The sequence below is a fragment of the Schistocerca gregaria genome, chromosome 1, assembly GCF_023897955.1.
Source record: "Schistocerca gregaria isolate iqSchGreg1 chromosome 1, iqSchGreg1.2, whole genome shotgun sequence".
NCBI lineage: Eukaryota > Metazoa > Arthropoda > Insecta > Orthoptera > Acrididae > Schistocerca > Schistocerca gregaria.
The window spans coordinates 186,697,180-186,717,881 of record NC_064920.1 but is presented as its reverse complement, the minus strand read 5'-3'; the positions used below and the strand labels follow the sequence as shown (position 1 = coordinate 186,717,881).

General features: G+C 42.9%; 1 protein-coding gene across 1 annotated transcript in view; it reads right to left on the bottom strand.

Annotated features, from left to right (window-relative positions):
• Positions 1 to 20,702, bottom strand: part of LOC126336571 (serine/threonine-protein phosphatase 6 regulatory ankyrin repeat subunit A-like) — a 129,709-nt gene that overhangs the window by 60,095 nt on the left and 48,912 nt on the right. The window contains exon 2 of the mRNA XM_050000464.1: positions 2,813 to 3,400. Coding sequence (XP_049856421.1) covers positions 2,813 to 3,375 — 563 coding nt within the window. The 5' untranslated portion in view covers positions 3,376 to 3,400. The remainder of the gene's footprint in view (positions 1 to 2,812; positions 3,401 to 20,702) is intronic.

Here is a 20,702-nt window from a genome sequence, read left to right as displayed (position 1 = left end):
AAAGTATTCCAATGAACATTGGTAAAAGCTTTCTCTAAGTCTACAAATGCTAGAAACGTAGGCTTGCCTTTCCTTAATCTATCCTCTAAGATATGTCGTAGGGTCAGTATTGCCTCACGTGTTCCAATATTTCTACCGAGTCCAAACTGATCTTCCCCGAGGTTGGCTTCTACCAGTTTTTCCATTCGTCTGTAATGAATTCGTGTTAGTATCTTAATCCAACCATTTCATTGTCAAATCATGTCTGTGTTGACGATTTACACGAATCTGGCACTGATACATGCTGAGTTGAACTGGCTGCTTCTGTGTCACAGTACTGATTTACAGCTTTAGACGGATTATCAAATCTTTGTGGCAGTTTCCTCTTCATCGTCAGTTCAGGTGGCTTACATGGGATGTCAAACAGTGTGGGTACTGCATTCCATACGATTTTATTATTGTCTGCATTCATGAACTGGTTTTGTTCGAAATGTAGCGAACAAAACCTAACATTATCATAAAGGTAAACTGGGTCTTTTTTCAAAAGGTCTTCTCGTCTGCTGTTAACTAGCCATTTTCTGCTCATGAAACCAAATACTGATCATTAATACACATGTAGTTTGCAAGTGAATCCTGACGATACAATTTAGTAACATGATGGTATACAAGGTGGTCCATTGATCGTGACCAGGCCAAATATCTCACGAAATAAGCGTCAAACGAAAAAACTACAAAGAACAAAACTTGTCTACCTTGAAGAGAGAAACCAGATGGCCCTATGGCTGGCCCACTAGATGGCGCTGCCGTAGGTCAAACGGATATCAACTGCGTTTTTTAAATAAGAACCCCCATTTTTATTACATATTCGTGTAGTACGTAATGAAATATGAATGTTTTAGTTGGACCACTTTTTCCACTTTGTGATAGATGGCGCTGTAATGGTCACAAACATATGGCTTACAATTTTAGACGAACAGTTGGTAACAGGTAGATATTTTAAATTAAGTTACAGAACGTAGGTACGTTTGAACATTTTTTTCCGATTGTTCCAATGTGATACATGTACCTTTGTGAACTTATCATTTCTGAGAACGCATGCTGTTACACCGTGATTACCTGTCAATACCACATTAATGCAATAAATGCTCAAAATGATGTCCGTCAACCTCAATGTATTTGGCAATACGTGTAACGACTTTCCTGTCAACAGCGAGTAGTTCGCCTTCCGTAATGTTCGCACATGCATTAACAATGCGCTGACGCATGTCGTCAGGCGTTGTCGGTGGATCACGGTAGCAAATATCCTTAAACTTTCCCCACAGGAAGAAATCCGGGGACGTCAGATCCGGTGAACCTGTGGGCCATGGTATGGTGCTTCGACGACCAATCCACCTGTCATGAAATATGCTATTCAATACCGCTTCAAACGCATGCGAGCTATGTGCCTGACATCCATCATGTTAGAAGTACATCGCCATTCTGTCATGCAGTGAAACATCTTGTAGTAACGTCGGCAGAACATTACACAGGAAATCAGCATACATTGCACCATTTAGATTGCCATCGATGAAATGCGGGCCAATTATCCTTCCATATTGCCGCACCATACATTAACCCGCCAAGGTCGCTGATGTTCCACTTTTCGCACCCATTGTGGATTTTCCGTTGCCCAATAGTGCATATTATGTTGGTTTACGTTACCACTGTTGGTGAATGACGCTTCGTCACTAAATAGAACGCGTGCAAAAGATCTGTCATCGTCCCGTAAGTTCTCTTGTGCCCAGTGGCAGAACTGTACACGACGTTCAAAGTCATCGCCATGCAATTCCTGGTGCATAGAAATATGGTATGGGTGCATCGATGTTGATATAGCAGTCTCAACACCGACGAATTTTGAGATTTCAGATTCTCGCGCAATTCGTCTGTGCGGATTAGCCGCGACAGCAGCTAAAACACCTACTTGGGCATCATCATTTGTTGCAGGTCGTGGTTGACGTTTCATATGTGGCTGAACACTTCCTGTTTTCTTAAATAACGTACCTATCCGGCGAACGGCCCAGACACTTGGATGATGTCGCCCAGGATACCGAGCAGCATACATAGGACCCGGTTGGGCATTTTGATCACAATAGCCGTACGTCAACACGATATCGACCTCTTCTGCAATTGGTAGACGCTCCATGTTAACACAGGTCATGTATCACGAAGCAAATACCGTCCGCACTGGCGGAATTTTACGTGATACCATGTACTTATACGTTTGTGACTATTACAGCTTCATCTATTACAAAGTGAAAAAAGTGGTCCAGTTAAAAAAAAAAAAACATTCATATGTCTACGTACTACACGAATATGTAATAAAAATGGGGGTTCCTATTTAAAAAACGCAGTTGATATCAGTTTGACCTATGGCAGCGCCATCTTGCGGGCCAACCATAGCGCCATCTGGTTTCCCCCTTCAGGCTAGTCAAGTTTCGTTCTTTGTAGCTTTTTTCGTTTGACGCTTATTTCGTGATATATTTGACCTGGTCACTATCAATGGACCACCCTGTATACCTCTCAGGGTCCTTAGGAAACCTAAAAAACACAGCTGTGTTGTCTCCTTCCTGTTGTTGATGCAATTTATTGCGGTACAATCGCTCCCACTTGGAAAAACAGCAGTAGAAATCAAAATAAAAAACCACTATTCGCTTTCACGATCGCGCCAAACTCACAGTTTAAGTCACTGGCCGCTTGGGGCGCTGCTGCCGCGGTAGCCAACAAAATCGAGGCGAAGTGTCGCGGCTGTTGTGTTAGACTGTGTGTATACTCTGAGATGGCTGCAGCAGCTGACCTGCCGGCGTCCTGGGCGGCGCCCGCCTCGCAGAGCAGCCGGACGGCGGGCCCGTGGCCGGCGCGCGCCGCGTACAGCAGCGCCGTGTGGCCCGTGTAGTCCCGCGCGTCGTGGCGCGCCCCGGCCTCCAGCAGCAGGCGCAGCGCGTCCGTGCGGCCGCCGGCCGCGGCGTGCAGCAGCGCCGTGCGGCCCCAGCGGTCCCCCGCCTCCACGCGGACAGCGCCGCTCCGCAGCAGCAGCCGCAGCGCCGCCATCCGCCCGCGGCCCGCCGCCACGTGCAGCGGCGTCAGCCCCGACTCGGCCCGCGCCCCGGCCACCTCCGGCTGCTCCGACAGCGCGTACCTCAGCAGCGACAAGTGCTCGTTTTCGCAGAAGACGTTCACCAGCTTCACGGCCTCGCTCGTGCTCTTCAGCGCTTCCGGCAGCACCTTCAGCTCCCGCAACGATTTGCCGGCTCGCAGCATCTTCTCGACGAAATCCCAGGCACCTGTCACCTCCGCAAACTGTAGAGGCGTCCACATACTGATTTCTTCCTTCGTGTATTTCGTCTTCACAGGCGTCATTTTCAGCAGATCTTCTGGTCTCACTCTGAAAACATGCGCATCTTTTTCAGTTATCAGTGACCACCTTTCATCCTTTCATAAGGCATGCATGAGCACACTGTCCCAAATCTTATGAAGCTCGAATTTATATCTACAGACAGTGGAGTATAAGACCAATGGTTGAAAATTAATATTTTAATGTGGTACAAAGTCTTGGCATACGGCTTCGTGTGTAAATGCCAGGTCTGTGGTTTAATTTGATGTTGATCCTTGGATTTTTTTCTGTCACTTACTTCATACACCTCTGGTAATTATGTGCGTAGCGGAGCTTGGAGTGGAATGGGATACTTAACATTCAACAACTCTTATAAAATACAGGAGCACTTCTTAAAGCTATAAGAGTATGCTCATCAGTAGCCCACCCAGTTGGCCGTGTGGTCTAACGCACGGATTTCCGGAGCGGGAAGGAGGTCCGGTGAACCGGCTAGTCTCTGGATGGTTTTTAGGTGGTTTTCCATCTGCCTTGGTGAATGCTGCTGGCGGAGCCTCTCCGCCGTTTCTAGGTCCCCGGTTAACATACAATACAATGCTCATCAGTACAAGACACAGACTGTCCAACATTAAAATAGGACAATCTACCATTAGCCAAGTATGTGTATTAAGATATCTTGGAAGCACAATACCTGGATACTTGAGATGTGACCAGGAGGTGAAAACTCGAATTGCCATAGTGAAGGAGGCATTCAACAGAAATAGGCAAATTAGATAAAGGTCTAAGGCAAATGTTTTGTCTCGAGTGTGGCACTATATGGGGCACAAACATGAACACTGGGACGAGAGGATGAAAAAAGGTTAGAAGCATTTGAGATGTGGATGAGAATGGAGAGAATAAGCCGGATGGAAAGAGTGAGTAATGAAAGAGTATTGGAAAGGTTGGTGAGAGAAGAAGTCTGCTGAAGGTTGCAAGAGAAAGGAGAAAGAACTGGTTTGGACATTCATTGACAACAGACTGTTTGCTAGCAGATGCTTTGGAAGGATTGGTTTGTGGGAGAAGACTGAGAGGAAGAAGGAGATACAAGATGATAGACGACGTAAAGGGAAGAGGAAATTATGCAGACCTGAAGAGGATGGCAGAAGACCAGACAGCTTGGAGAACTACCATGTAAAAACCTGCCTTTTGGCTGAACGCTGATGATGATGAAAGGTATGAAACATTGCAGGATATAGTGGGCTATGTACAGTGACCAGTTTTCGCCCATAGCGCTGGGTGAGTTCATTCGTTTGTTCAGAAGGGGAGGCCCATAAGTGTTTTCCATCTTTCGGCTGCTCAGCGATGACAGGATCGAGGCGCACACCCTGCCATCTTTCTTAATCGATTTTACAGAAACTATTCGGTAAAAAAATTGTCAGTTTTGCTTTGCTTACAGCTTTATTTGTCAGATGCATAATGATATGCCCATCATTTCGTTAATGGTCGTAGTTGTTGTGATATTTACTTGAAAATAAGACATTGTGCGAAATTCGGAAAAAGGTACAATGAAAAATACAGGTTGTTATTATTTTGCGTTTGGTGCATATTACATAATATGTTATTATGCATGGAATTTAGCTAACATATTGAATTTTTTTTTGCTTTGGTAGAGGTGTCTGTGTGTCACCAATTTCGAGAAAATTGATCTGATGTAGCACACTCGTTTGCGATCGCGCCGTGCCAGTGATAAAGCCAGTGTAAAATTCCTCATATTTCATAAATGGCTCCAGATATCGAAATGAGATGTTTGTAAATGATAGCACGCAAGGAGGAGAGTATTTTACCACCACTGCAACTCTCCAACTGCGCATCTAATGGCCACGGCATTTTGTGCGCACTATACCTTACTTGAAAATCACTTTACCATTTCGTTATTAAGTAAGACTTCATTATATATCGTATTATTCCAATAACTTCAGATTTTGTTGGTAAAAGAATGTAATTTTTAAGGGCATCAATAGGTGCTATTACCGTATTACATATTTTTTACATTTTTTCAAAGAAATGCTTGCATATTTGTTGTTCTGCCACATCCATGGGGCACAATAGGATAAGGCAATTTTTGGGAAATCGTTGTATGAACGGCGTAATTATTAGTAATATCATCTTAAAAGTTGTTTAGTGAATGGCACAGACTAACGAATATGGAATCACCAAAAAAATCCTTGAAATAACAAAACATTTGAAGTAATTTCGAAAAAAAAAAGGTTCAGATGGCTCTAAGCACTATGGGACTTAACATCTAAGGTTATCAGTCCCCTAGACTTAGAACCACTTAAACCTAACTAACCTAAGGACATCACACACATCCATGCCTAAGGCAGGTTTAGAATCTGTGACCGGAGCAGCAGCGCGATTCCAGACTGAAGTGCCTAGAACCGCTCATCCACTGTGGCCGGCACTTTGAAAAGTGTACTATCTTTTTTAATACAGATACTTTATTGAAACCCATTGGTTGTGTACCAGTTTCATTTTCTAGAATGCAAACTGACAATATGGGGTGCCCAGTAATAAATCCGATAACCCAGTCCTGCCCAGCTAAACAAGTTTCTTCGTCAAATCTGTGTGCTAAGCCATTTCTTTCGCTAGCTGACAGTCTAATAATTGAAGATCACATGTTTCATCATTGCACTAAAACGTCCACTCTCCAGTGACTTCAGGTATGCTATCAGTTCGCTTTCTATTCTGTAGTAAAAACATGTTTAAATTTCCGATCTCCTTCGTCAACTCATTATTTTGGATTATTTTTGGCTTTGTGAACGTATCTTTCCGACAGTCTGTTGGGTAAGTTGATCTTGTTAGCTGCTTCAGGAGGACACTAGCCCAGTTTGGCCCAAGAGCACATTCTGTGTCAACAATTTTTATGGAGCAGAACAACAGATGCATTTAAAGATATTATACAACTAATGTATGGCATACACTAGATTAAGTATCATTTAAGGGTGTATGATTAAGAATTAAAGGTTTGCCTTTCGTCTAAACTGATCAAACTTCATGAAACACAACTGCAAATATGAAGGACAACCGTTCACCTACAAATCGCACTCCAAATCAAAATGGGTGCCACACCTTCCCTTCTGTTCACAGACATAGTTATGTGTCAGTACAATAGTTTGTAGCACTCTCCTATCTAGAAAACAGCACATTCCCCTTGTGTCCTCCTATCCTATTCTGTCACAAGTGCCCCTATATGAAAAATACCAAGTCGCGTCGTGGTTCGGAGTTCACATTGAACTGTAGATCTCTCCGTAACAGACTGAGTAAATCAATTAAGTGGTCTGGGGAAGACAAGGGCTTAGTCCCTCCAACGGCGCCATGCCTAGTAAATCACTGCGGCGTTAAAATCAACCGCAAGGATCAGTACAGTTTTATTACTTTCCTTCTTATGAGGTTGTGTTTCTGCATCTAAGTTAGTGACGCTAACTTGAAAAACAATACATATGGGCTAGTCGGTATACGAAACTGCATTAACAAGAATGCATAAATTGCAGTAAAAACTGAAGAGATACCGGTTGTTAGGGTTCATATATTTATTTCTCAATGTAGTGACCCTGGCGACGAACACATGTCTCCCAACGACATACCAGTTTGTTAATACCACCACTGTACATTGTTTGACTTTGTTGACAGACCCACAACCTCACCTCTGCTTACACGGCATCGTCGCTATCAAAGTGAAGCCCTCGGATGTGAGCTTTAAGTTTTGGAAAGAGATAAAATCGGATGTGGGCTGGTCGCGACTGATAGAGGATTATCGATGATAGTGAACCCAAGGCGTCGGTTTGTGCAGATGTCGCACGGCTCGTGTGTGTTTGTGGCACTGTCGTGCTGAAGGAGAAGGTGCTCCATGTGTGGACGAGCTCTTCCAATTCTAAATACGATTACATCAAGCTCTTTCTCACGCATCGAGCATCACGCATACACACAGCCATGTTACACACTACAATTCGGAGCTCCCAAGTGATAGGAGTACCCAGATATGTAGACATGAAGAATAACGAGGTGAAATGTTAATAACATTTGTTTTATTTAAAAAAGTTTTAAGACTTAACAAATAAAAAATTCGGAAGCATTACTTTTCAGTAAGCCCTCGGTTTGTCATCGACGGAACTGAAATGTGGGGCTAAGCACTGACACGAAGAGAATAAGTGGTTTGGAAGTGTGGTGCTACCTAAAAATCCTGAAATTTCGATCGCTAGATCGAATAACAAATGAGGAAAAGAGAAATGTATGGTACAAACTGAGCACAAGAAGGTATTGGTTTACAAGAAACATGCTAAGGCGTCAAGGACTTGGCAATTTGCTAATGGAGGGAACTGTGAGAGATAAAAATTGTAGAGGGAGACCATGGCTTGGATAAATTAATCAGGTTCAAATGATTGTATGCTGCAGTCGTTACGCACAGATGAAGAGGTATGTGGACGACGGACTAGCATGCAGAGTTGCATGCAACCATACTTCTGACTGAAGACACACCAACAGCAGCATTACATCGACCATTAAGCCTAGTTTACACGACGACACTAGGTTGCAGGTAACTGCGCGACCGGCCACTGCACATTGAGTTTTGAGGTTATGTGTGTTCGTAGAGTGTAGGCAAACTGAAATATGAAGTGGGGAAAGGAGAATAATGTTTGTGGGATTTCAGTGATGCCGATTACAATAATAAGCAACATATCTCTGCCGCTGAGACCGTCCTGAGCGATCAAAACATAGATGGTTTGACAATATCTGAGCTGCAGGGCAAAATTTATTGAGTTAGGAGCACATATACAACTGAATTAAGAAAAATACAAGTGTAATTCTAGCTGTGGCAATGCTCTCGTCTACAAGACGGCTAAGTTGGCCAACTCATTGTTAAGGAATACTGTTGACAGGAGGGAAGGCTATATCAATTCAAGAAGCTGCATTCTTTATTAAAAAACAATGGTTCAAATGGCTCTGAGCACTATGGGACTTAACATATGAGGTCATCAGTCCCCTAGAACTTAGAACTACTTAAACTTAACTAATCTAAGGACATCACACACAGCCATGCCCGAAGCAGGATTCGAACCCGCGACCGTAGCGGTCGCGCGGTTCCAGATAAAGTCGCCGAAGTGGCGTCAACTAAAAATTAGGTTAGGTTAGGACTTGCAATACGGCGGCCGAACCCCGAATGCCATACGATCATTTCTTTTTTGTTGTTGCTAATGTTAATAATTATTACTGTTAATGTCAATAACAAATGGTGTTAATGAAATAGCGTCACCACCAACTAAAACCTTATCTTATAGCATGCCTAGTGTTCTCGATTATAATGCTCGTTATATTATATGTAATGTCAGTTCGGACGTTAGTGCTTCATGCATTACAGTACCTTTACTCCTTATCGCATAATTAACTCTATTTAGAAGAAACTTCTACAGATCTGGTTATTACATTCTAAGAGAATTAAAAGAACTTCTTGGATCTTCCGTTATAAATTATCTCAGAAAGGATGCTGAGCACCCGAGCTGACGTCTTTTGTTCATCCAGTCACGAATCGAAATACTTTTCTTATATTTTTCTTATGCAGCGATTCCACGAAACAAGCTTTAACTCCATCACAACTCGTGCAACGTGCAGCTGCCAAAACTTTCATTTCAGACACGACGCAGGGACCCACAAAACGACGATAGTGATGTACATACTGGTGTCGCCGTGTCTACAGTCATATAGAAACCACTTGCGAGCAACTCATTCCACGCAACGAGTGGCGCAATCCAGTGTCGTCGTGTAAGCTAGGCTTTAGTTTCTTATCTCATAGCGTTGAATTAAGAATCCTGTACCATCTGTATCTACATTTATACTTTGGAAATCATTGTGCAGCTCAGTCCGGAGCCGCGCGACTGCTACGGTCGCAGGTTCGAATCCTGCCTCGGGCACGGACGTGTGTGATGTCCTTAGATTAGTTTGGTTTAAGTAGTTCTACGTTCTAGGGGACTGATGACCATAGATGTTAAGTCCCATAGTGCTCAGAGCCATCATTGTGCAGTGCGTGGTAGAGGGTACCTCCTATTTGTTTGTAGTTGACCCGTTGTATTCGACTATGTAACACGGGAAGAACGATTGTTTGGTTGCTTGCGTATGCGCCGTAATTAGTCTAATCTTGTCTTCGTGGTCTCTACGGAAAACACATATATGGCTTATTGTTTTTTACGACTGAATTCAAAAATATTTTTGTTATACTTCAACTCGAGTAGCTTTAAAATACACCCTTGGCCTTACAGTCATACATATGCCTTTTTCCGCACTACAATATGAATTTGGTGCAATAAGTTCACGTGGGGTAGTTGTTTTTTGATAAAACAAGCAACGTGTATTTTCAGCCGATATTAAATGGCAAATAAACGTCGTGTAGAACTGTTAATTTTGTCTCTTGGCAATGAGGAAAACTCTTGATTACTGTAAAAAAGAAAGCCAAGATACACTGAATGCAGTGCCAACCGTCTTGCAGCAAGCGACAGTCCAGCGGTACGTCATAGCACAACAGGCCGTTATTCACCAACTGCTAAGAGCCACAGAGCGCCCAGTTGCCTTAATATTATACTCAACAACCTAAATGCCACTCAGGAATTTTATGCAATTCATAATCTCAGAGTTTTCGATTTCTCTGAAGCGCAGTATCGAATTAGAGAAGGCCCTTCTTTTTGCAAGTACATAATTGTTGTTTGATTCAATACACAAACGCTTGTGGCATCCTTAGTTGGTACTGTTTTCTTTCATTTTTCCTGAAATGCATATGTATAGATTTTATTTAGGTTTGGAAATAAGTTACATCTGACTTTACTGTTGTTCATATTACATACGTAATGTAATTGACCTTTCGTATACATTGTGTTTACCACCAAAAAACATCAACCAGAAGTCTAAATTAATGCACCATGTCATCTGCAAACAAGGGATGGGTCATCGTCTAAATTGAATTTTCGTTTAGAATACAACCTTTAAAAATGTATATTCCGGTAAAATACTGTCAGATGCCGCTTTTCTGTAGACTTAACCATTGATGTGTTTGCCTTTTATGAGCTGTGGGTGTTTATTCATCTGGCATAAGCGTTTTTCTTGTTGTTTGTGCATTTAGAACAATATGTGGACATCGGAAAATTTTTTTGAGGCTTTGGTATAAAGTATTATTTGGTGTGGTTTGTTATTTATAGATTATGTTTTGTATCTTAACAGCGTTCACTCACGTTTTCTCCTCTTCATTGGTGAATTCTGGTCTTGTGATGTTGCTGCTGTGTTTCCAGATCGAGTTTTCAAAATTGCTCCTTAGCAGACAAAAAATTTCTCCGAAATGATACAATTTGGGCAACTTTTTCCCAAATATCTTAAACCTACCAGTTCCTTTAAATTACTATTTGTTGTCACTGTTGGCAGTTTGAAGTAGTGGAATTATGTGTTCAGGCCATAGAATTATTGTACATATCAAAAACTAAACCTTTACATTTGTAAATACAAACAATAACCTAGTCATTAAAATAAAATACCTGCTATAGGTCGGCTACATTTGTTTTCTTTATGCTTTTTTCATCGTTCTATTGATTTACCATTAGCAGTCCACCTATATCTCACTTCACAACTCAACATCTCTATCCACTACACTACTGTGAACACCATAAAATCCATGCCTGTCGTTTTTACTTACACCTCTTGAAGACTGTTAACCCCCAACCTGTCATTATCTTATATTTAATTATAACAGTTCATTGGAATACCGACGCGTTTTTGAGAGATCCTCAATATTTGTAACAGCATGTATTTTACTACATTGTTATAATTAGACCGCGAATTTTAGGTAAAAACCTATTTTGTTCCTGAGTTCCTATTTGCATAAAAATTTGTACTTATGCGTTTCATGACTATTTACACTTAACAGCGTTAATTCTATAGGACCTAAAAAAGCCTATTTCGACGTTAGTGCCTATTTTTGCCTATTTCGGCTTTAATATACTAAAAAGTGCCTATTTCATCATATAAGACAGTAGCTCCAAGTTTTTCCACACTATACGACAGATGAAAAAGATATTTTGTCCGCAGCATGCAGCAAGGTGGCTAGTTGCTTTTTTTATTTTTTTATATCTCTATCCCTGTTAATACCAAATACTCTTTATAGGTGTTTTATTATTCATATGTAAAAAATAGATCACGGAAATTTAGGTTAAAATCTATATTTTTCCTAAACTCCAATTTGCATATAAGTTGGTACTTAATGCGTTTCATGACTAACTAAACTGAATACCGTTAGTTCTATAGGACCTAAAATTGCTTATTTCGACGTTGACGCCTAATTTTGCCTATTTCGGCATCAAAATCCTAAAAAGTACCTATTTCGTTAATCTGACATAGAGTTCTTGTGTTTTCAAAGATTAGAAAAAAGAAGTAAACTTAGGGCTTTACGTCTCGTCGAAGGCGAAGGTCGCTAGACTTTACAATTCCTTTGTTTGCCTTACTAACAACAACACTCGGCACGGTTGAATGGTCATCCATTCAGGTACGCGCCGAGCGCGACAGTGCTTAACTTCGGTGAGCGAATGGGCACCGGTCAAAGATTTGAGTTACACATTAGAATCGAACGTGGGTGTACTAAATGTCATATTTGAAAATATTTCGTTCGTAGGATTCTGGCCAGCTGTGCATTTTCGCAAAGAAACTGTTTCATAGGCCTTAATCTGAGCACGGATTAAAAAATCACAATGTTAATCGTAGACGCCCTCTATAGCTAAATTACTGCTTTTCGCGCATTTTCTCGCTGCTGTCTACGGTCAGTCCTATCAAACTACTCTGTTTCGTGAAAGGTATTATACGTGAATTTTACAGTTCGAAAAATAATTTGCCAGTAGTGAGATGTTTTCATATGAAGAACCGGTAGATTCCATTCGCTTGTTCAGAAGGGGCGGCCATCTGTCAGGTGCCTTATGTCCAGCAACGAGTACGGTACTTTCCCTACCGCTCGCATGCACCGCAGGAAAAGAACAGGTCATCGTCCACTTTTTCCCAGCGAAAACAAATTGTGTAGCGACCGACGTGTTAAGTGTTACTGACGTTCTAAGTGCAAAATAAATTCTACACTCCTGGAAATGGAAAAAAAGAACACATTGTCACCGGTGTGTCAGACCCACCATACTTGCTCCGGACACTGCGAGAGGGCTGTACAAGCAATGACACACGCACGGCACAGCGGACACACCAGGAACCACGGTGTTGGCCGTCGAATGGCGCTAGCTGCACAGTATTTGTGCACCGCCGCCGTCAGTGTCAGCCGGTTTGCCGTGGCATACGGAGCTCCATCGCAGTCTTTAACACTGGTAGCATGCCGCGACAGCGTAGACGTGAACCGTATGTGCAGTTGACGGACTTTAAGCGAGGGCGTATAGTGGGCATGCGGGAGGCCGGGTGGACGTACCGCCGAATTGCTCAACACGTGGGGCGTGAAGTCTCCACAGTACATCGATGTTGTCGCCAGTGGTCGGCGGAAGGTGCACGTGCCTGTCGACCTGGGACCGGACCGCAGCGACTCACGGATCCACGCCAAGACCGTAGGATCCTACGCAGTGCCGTAGGGGACCGCTCCGCCACTTCCCAGCAAATTAGGGACACTGTTGCTCCTGGGGTATCGGCGAGGACCATTCGCAACCGTCTCCATGAAGCTGGGCTACGGTCCCGCACACCGTTAGGCAGTCTTCCGATCACGCCCCAACATCGTGCAACCCGCCTCCAGTGGTGTCGCGACAGGCGTGAATGGAGGGACGAATGGAGACGTGTCGTCTTCAGCGATGAGGGTCGCTTCTGCCTTGGTGCCAATGATGGGTGTATGCGTGTTTGGCGCCGTGCAGGTGAGCGCCACAATCAGGGTTGCATACGACCGAGGCACACAGGGCCAACACCCGGCATCATGGTGTGGGGAGCGATCTCCTACACTGGCCGTACACCTCTGGTGATCGTCGAGGAGACACTGAATAGTGCACAGTACATCCAAACCGTCATCGAACCCATCGTTCTACCATTCCTAGACCGGCAAGGGAACTTGCTGTTCCAACAGGACAATGCACGTCCGCATGTATCCCGTGCCACCCAACGTGCTCTAGAAGGTGTAAGTCAACTACCCTGGCCAGCAAGATCTCCGGATCTGTCCCCCATTGAGCATGTTTGGGACTGGATGAAGCATCGTCTCACGCGGTCTGCACATCCAGCACGAACGCTGGTCCAACTGAGGCGCCAGGTAGAAATGGCATGGTAAGCCGTTCCACAGGACTACATCCAGCATCTCTACGATCGTCTCCATGGGAGAATAGCAGCCTGCATTGCTGCGAAAGGTGGATATACACTGTACTAGTGCCGACATTGTGCATGCTCTGTTGCCTGTGTGTATGGGCCTGTGGTTCTGTCAGTGTGATGATGTGATGTATCTGACCCCAGGAATGTGTCAATAATGTTTCCCCTTCCTGGGGCAATGAATTCACGGTGTTCTTATTTCAATTTCCAGGAATGTAGTTTCTGTGCGACAATACTACACCATGCCGAAAACAGCTAGTTCAAAGTCTACTCATATAAGGCAGTGGTTGCAAGATTTTCCGCATTATAGAACAGATGGGAAAATTATTTTCTGCCCAGCATGCAACAAGGAGGTTATTTGATGTTTTTCTTAGACTGGTTATTTTCCTGTCACTTAGGATTACTTCTTATCGCTATCCTTTAGTAATACGAAATACTCTTTATATGCGATTCTAAACTGCATTTCCCTTTTCTCTCGTATTAGGTTTAGAGTGCGAAGAAATCTCACTTAACTCAGCATGCAGATGGAATCGTACATAAAGCTAATGTTGAACGAAAGTCAAAATTGAAGCAAACTCTTTTAACCAATAAATCTGGTGAATCCTCCGAAAAAACAAGTTCTGCAGTGATTAGTGTCATGCACTTGTGGCAGCAAACATCCCCTTTCTGAAACTAGAAAACCCTATTTTCCGAGGTTTTCTTGAGAAGTGCTGCCATCAGTCTATTCCTGCAGAGTCAACTTTACGTAATAATTATGTGGATTCAGCTTACATTGCTGCATTGCACAGAATCCGAGAAGATTTTGGAGAATCTTGTATATGGATTTCTGTGGATGAAATTACTGACAGTCTTGGCCGTTACGTTGCCAACCTGATTATTGGCAAGCTAGATCCCGATGCTCCATCCAGGGCTCATTTGATTGACTCAAAACAGCTTCCAAAAACTAACCAACAAACAACAGCACAGTTTGTGAACAATGGGCTTAAGGTGCTATATCCAAATGGAGTGGATGAGAATGAGGTGCTTCTGGCCGTCACTGATGCTGCTTTATATATGATAGCAGCGTTTCAACTATTAAAAGTATTCTACCCATTGATGCTGCATGTAACTTGTGTAGTGCATCGGATGAACCGCATAGCAGGGCAAGTAAGGCTACAATTTCCTAAAGTAATATCTATGGTGAAGAAATTTTTTATTAAGGCACCATCAAGAATACAGGCATTCAAAGAACAGCTTCCAAATGTCCCATTGCTGCCAGAGCCTGTTGTCACCCGCTGGGGCACGTGGCTGATAGCAGCAGAATACTATAGAACGCATCTCTCAGCTGTCCAGAAGGTGGTTGAAAATATACCGGAGGATGCTGCATCCGTAACTGCAGCAATGGAGCTTCTCAAATATTCTTCTTTAAAACGGGACTTATCTTCCATTAGGGCCCACTACACATTTATGGCAAAAATAATTTCACAGTTGGAAGGCTCAGGGAGACCTATCTACGACAATATTTCTTTGCTTGAAGAAGAAAAAATGAAAATCAATGAAGTGCCAGGGGAAAAAGTACGGGCAAAAATGCAAACGGTTTTGCAGAAGAACACCGGCCTGAAGGAGTTGTGTGCAGCTGCCGACAAACTTAGTGGAAAATCCAACACTCTTGACTGCAGCATTCCTGTCCAACATGTGCCGAAACTGAAGTACGCTCCTGTCACATCTGTTGATGTAGAACGTTCTGTTTTAGCGTATAAATTGATTCTGACGGACGAGCGCCACAGTTTTTCACTAGAAAACCTAGAAAAGATTATTGTGAACCCAACTATGGTCAGAATATGTGAAAATACGAATGTATTAATTAAACCATTGCCACATATTTTTTACGGAGAGATGGCCGTCCCTTCAGAACAAGCGAATGGAATCTACCGGTGCTTCATATGAAAACATCTCACTACTGGCAAATTATTTTTCGAACCGTAAAATTCGCGTATAATACCTTTCACGAAACAGAGTAGTTTGATAGGACTCACCGTAGACAGCAGCGAGAAAATGCGCGAAAAGCAGTAATTTAGCTATAGAGGGCGTCTACGATTAACATTGTGATTTTTTAATCCGTGCTCAGCTTAAGGCCTATGAAACAGTTTCTTTGCGAAAATACACAGCTGGCCAGAATCCTACGAACGAAATATTTTCAAATATGACATTTAGTACACCCACGTTCGATTCTAATGTGTAACTCAAATCTTTGACCGGTGCCCATTCGCTCACAAGTTAAGCACTGTCGCGCTCGGCAGATGAACGGAGTCCGACTGACACATCAGCCATTGCTGCAACATGTGCAAGCAGGAATATCCAGTGGCAGTGCTCTCGGCGAAGACGGGTATGAAGGGAAGTTTTCCTTGTCAGGACCTCAAATGGATTACTATATAAACATACTCATAAATTAATAATATTATAACACATTCGGAAACCCACAAAATATATTTACTGTTAGTACAGCTTTACGATATACTGACAGCCGAACTAATTTTAGTACAGTATATAGTGAGTGAATAAACAAATCTGAGGAGTGTGTTATCATCTAGTAGGATTTATGCCAAGCGAAAGGGCTAAAAATCTGCCGCAGTGTGCTTCCACTCGGTGGCCCTGACGTAAATTTCTAATTGAGTAGCAAGAAGCCAGCAGTGCACATCGTGAACCGTGCACATTGTTTATCAAAATCCGTACGTATTTCGCCCGTAAGGCAATTACGTCACGCGATTGTGCATGTACTAAAGCTCCCTACAATGTTGCCAACTGAAGGTGTGCTCGCAACCCTGATGCCAAATTTCTCGGTGTCTATGGCAGCAGTAGCGTGGTAAATTTCAGTGCCGTACCATTTCAGATTGCATCATCTATGCTACGTTAAAAAAATGTCACTGGCAATCTGTATGACTATTTTTAATTCTTGTGCGTAGTTATCTTTGTACGTTGTCTTTAGTAATTCACAGTTTAAAGTTCAACAGCGCCACCCACTGCCAGGGAACCTCTTTGTCCTTATGGAGCGAGACGCTAGCACTTAAAGTTAACGACTAATTTGGCCGAGCGGTTCTAGGCGCTTCAGTATGGAACCGCGCTACCGCTACGGTCGCAGGTTCGAATCCTGCCTCGGGCATGGATGTATGTGATGTCCTTAGGTTAGTTAGGTTTAAGTAGTTCTAAGTTGTAGGGACTGATGACCTCAGCTGTTAAGTCCCATAGTGCTCAGAGCCATTATTGTTCGAGATATGTGGCATAGCGAGAAAAGTGTGAGACACAAGTTGGTCAGTAGCAGTGTGAGAGAAAAATGCAATTGGACTGATGCTGACAAGAGAAGCATACATCCAGCTGTTCACAGATTTTCCTATCTTTTGCACGATTGTAGTTAACATTTAGATATAATAGTTGCTGTTCTAGTTAGACGTTTTTCTCAAGCGTCTTCGAGAATTCGATGTCAATACTTTACGTATCTGTTGAATGTAACCAGAGGCACCTGTCGAGTAGCAGAGTTAGTGCAACCGGAGGCGGCAGACTACACGTCTGTACATACTACTTTCGATGCATATTAATTTCATTTTTCTAAATTTCCACCAAACTCTTGCACCGCTACAAGAAATCATACTCCTTCAGAAAAGAACAACAACAATAATAATAATAAAGGTAATCATTATGGTACATACGTGAACAAATGTAAACAAGGTTTCAAACGGGATCGTGATGAAATACCGTTTATTTGTATATACACTCAGGCGCGTATTGCAAATAAAGACTAAGTCATTCAAAACAGTTACAGACCATAAAGAAATGATTTCATCATGATTCTTTATTACACTTGCCTGATAAAAGATGTCCAGATACCACTACGTAATGCAGAATTTACCACCAGATGTCACGAGCAGCGGACCCGCAAGTACAAAACGTAGACCGGAGGGGGGGGGGGGGGTAGTGTATCAAATACATCAGCGCCTTTTCAACCTTTCGAAATCTTCCCAAGTCGACCGCTGATGGTTTGATTGTGAAGTGGAAACGCGAAGGAACAACGACAGCAAAACCAATTGAGCATTGCGGAGTGGTTGTAAAAAATCGCCTAAAAGCAGCGGAAGAAACCACCCTCGAGTTCCCAAGTGCTGCCGGGAGACCAGCTAGCAAAATGACTGTGCGTAGAAAGTTAAGAACGAGAGCAGTGGTCAAGCTGCTCCTCATAAACCACACATTGCTGTAGTCAGGGTCAAGAGACGCTTTAGGTAGTGCAAAGAGCAGTGTTACTGGACAGTGAATAGCTTGAAACGATTGACGTTGAGTGATGACTCACTCTATACCCTGTGACTGTTTGCTGGAAGGGTTTGGGTTTAGCGAATGCATGGAGAATGCTATCTGCCATCATGCGTGGTGCCAAGAGTGGTGTATAGAGGATGTGGTATTACATGACATGGTGGTGCTTTTTTCGTCAATAGTGTCTGCTCTGGTTATATTCCTTAAGAAAACGCTACGTGTGGAAGCATATGAATACATATTACACTGTTGTGTGCTTCGTACAGTGGACGAACGGTTCGGAGACAATGATTATTCATATCAGCATGACAATGCGCCCTGTCATAAAGCAACATATGTGAGGCAATTGCTTATTCACAATAACATTCCTGAAATGGAGTGGCCTCCCCAGAATCACGACCAGAAGCCAATGGAAGACGTTTGGGATGAGTTGAACGTCGGCTTCGCTCCAGACGTGTGTGTCCTAAATCCCTACCTTCCTTGTTTCGGCTCTTGAGAAAGAATGGGCTGCCAATCTCCACAGACATTCCAGACACCTCACTGAAAATATCTCCAGCGGAGCTGAAGCCGTCATACAGGCTAGGAGTGGACTCATCCCATATTAATGTATACCAACAGGTGCTGGAAAATTTTGTTCAGATGGTGTCTATCTTGGTTATATATCACTACGAATGTACCACACTGACTGTCATTGTTATTGTTGTTCCTATCCGAGGACACATGATCCTTTGTAGCGGCGCTAATATTTCAAAGAATGTTAGCTAAAAATGAAAAAAAAAAAAGAAATAAACGTGACTGGAACGTAGTACGGCCTGCCTTCTTATCTGCCGCCGTAGCCGGTTGCATTGAAGTCACTGCTCGGTGTCTGGTGCTTTCTTGTAATATTCAACGGGCTGATAAAACTTTGATTTCTCGGAAGCTCGTGGGAAGCTCATCGTGTTAGAGCAGCATTTGTTGCATGTAAGCAAGTAAATAGTGCAACTGCGCGATAGTGGAGAAAAATTTGGAACCTGGGACGTGTGCTTTCATTGCGTCTATGGATGCGAATTTGAACAACAGGAGACTAGTCAAAAAGATTAGGACACGATCGTCAATGAGAAATAACATTACAGACAACGATAACTGTTTATTCTCGTAGGCAGCCGATTACAAGTGATGGAAAAAGGCAACTCAAGGACAGTGAGTTTTTTCAGACGAGCAACAGAAATACACAGCAGGACACATTACCTGCAGTCCCAATTTAGTGGCGAGCCTGACTTTCGGTAGCCAAAGGTGTTCCGGTTTAAGCCTCATTCCGCGGATTTAATGTAGTTGTGACCAAGTGCATGTGCGAAAGCCGACCTTTACTAACAGCAAGAACTCTTTACAGAAGCCGCCTCTTGTCTTCTTATATACCAGTCTCTTCAGGCCACATCGCTCTTATACGTTCGGCAATAGTAAACCCACTCCATTTCTGCCACGAGTAAAAGTTACGCTCTGGATAATTACAGTCAATATGGAGATTACACACTATCTGATCAAAAGCATTTGGTAACCTACTACTAGACATTAATATGGGTCGTATCCAGCCTTCTCCTTTATGATGGCTTGGACTCTGCTGGGAAAACTTTCAGTGAGGTGTCTCAATATATGTGGAGGAATAGCAGACCATTCTTCCTCAAGAGCCAAAACCAGACGCTAAGGTCTGGAGCGAAATCGGAGTTTTATCTCATTCCATAGGTGTTTCACTGGGCTCAGGATGGGTTCTGGGAAGGCCAGTCAATTTCAGGATTGTTATTGTCCATAAATCATTGCCCCACAGGTGCTGCTTTATGACATGCTACGCTGTTACAAACAATCATCATTTCCGAACAGGTCGTCCACTGTATGCAGTACACAATTGTGTAAAATTGGTTCATATCCTTTAGCATGTATCGCTTTATTAAGCGCAGTAAGGGCACCACACCCTAATCACGAAAATCACCCCCATACCGTAATACCACCCCATCCGTACTACACTCTTGGTACTACACATGATAGCAGGTAACAAATTCCAGTGATTCGCCAAACCCACACTCTTCCATCGGATTTCCAAAGAGTATAGCATGAGACATCTCTCCAAGTCTCTCGTTTCTAGTCATTCACTGTCTAGTGGTGTCACTTTTTACCTCTGAAGTGCTTAGGACTCACTACAGAAATGTGGAATGTGTATGAAGAGCACTCGACCTTTGTACCCCATTCAAATATCCATGCACAGCTATTGAGGTATGCGTACTGTAAGACCTTCAGTACACACACCATCAGATTATTTGACTTGTCGCTCTAACGAAGTAGGCGAGTGTCAGCAATATGTCTCATGGTCTTATCGTGGCGTGTTTACCTTCTGCCGTTAGGTCAGACGATAGAAATGCCACTTGCACGCTTAGAGTAGCAGATTGACGGTGACCAACTTTAAACAGAACTAACTTGATTAATTTTCACACACATTTATTAAAATAATAACAAGCATAAAAATTACTTAACTTGGTTCTGGATGTTATTTACAATTGACAATCTGAAGTTCCCTTGGTATTGGTATGTTAATCTTATTCTCAAATATATCTCTGATACTTGACAAAAGTGTCTATACATTTATCTTCATGGCTATGTACAGGAATATGGTAATCTTATTAGGTGCAGACTGAAACTTGACTATAGACTGGTACAGACTAATGCAGACTGACTAATCGGAGGTCTGTACACTCGTTCGTTCGCGCGTTCATTTATC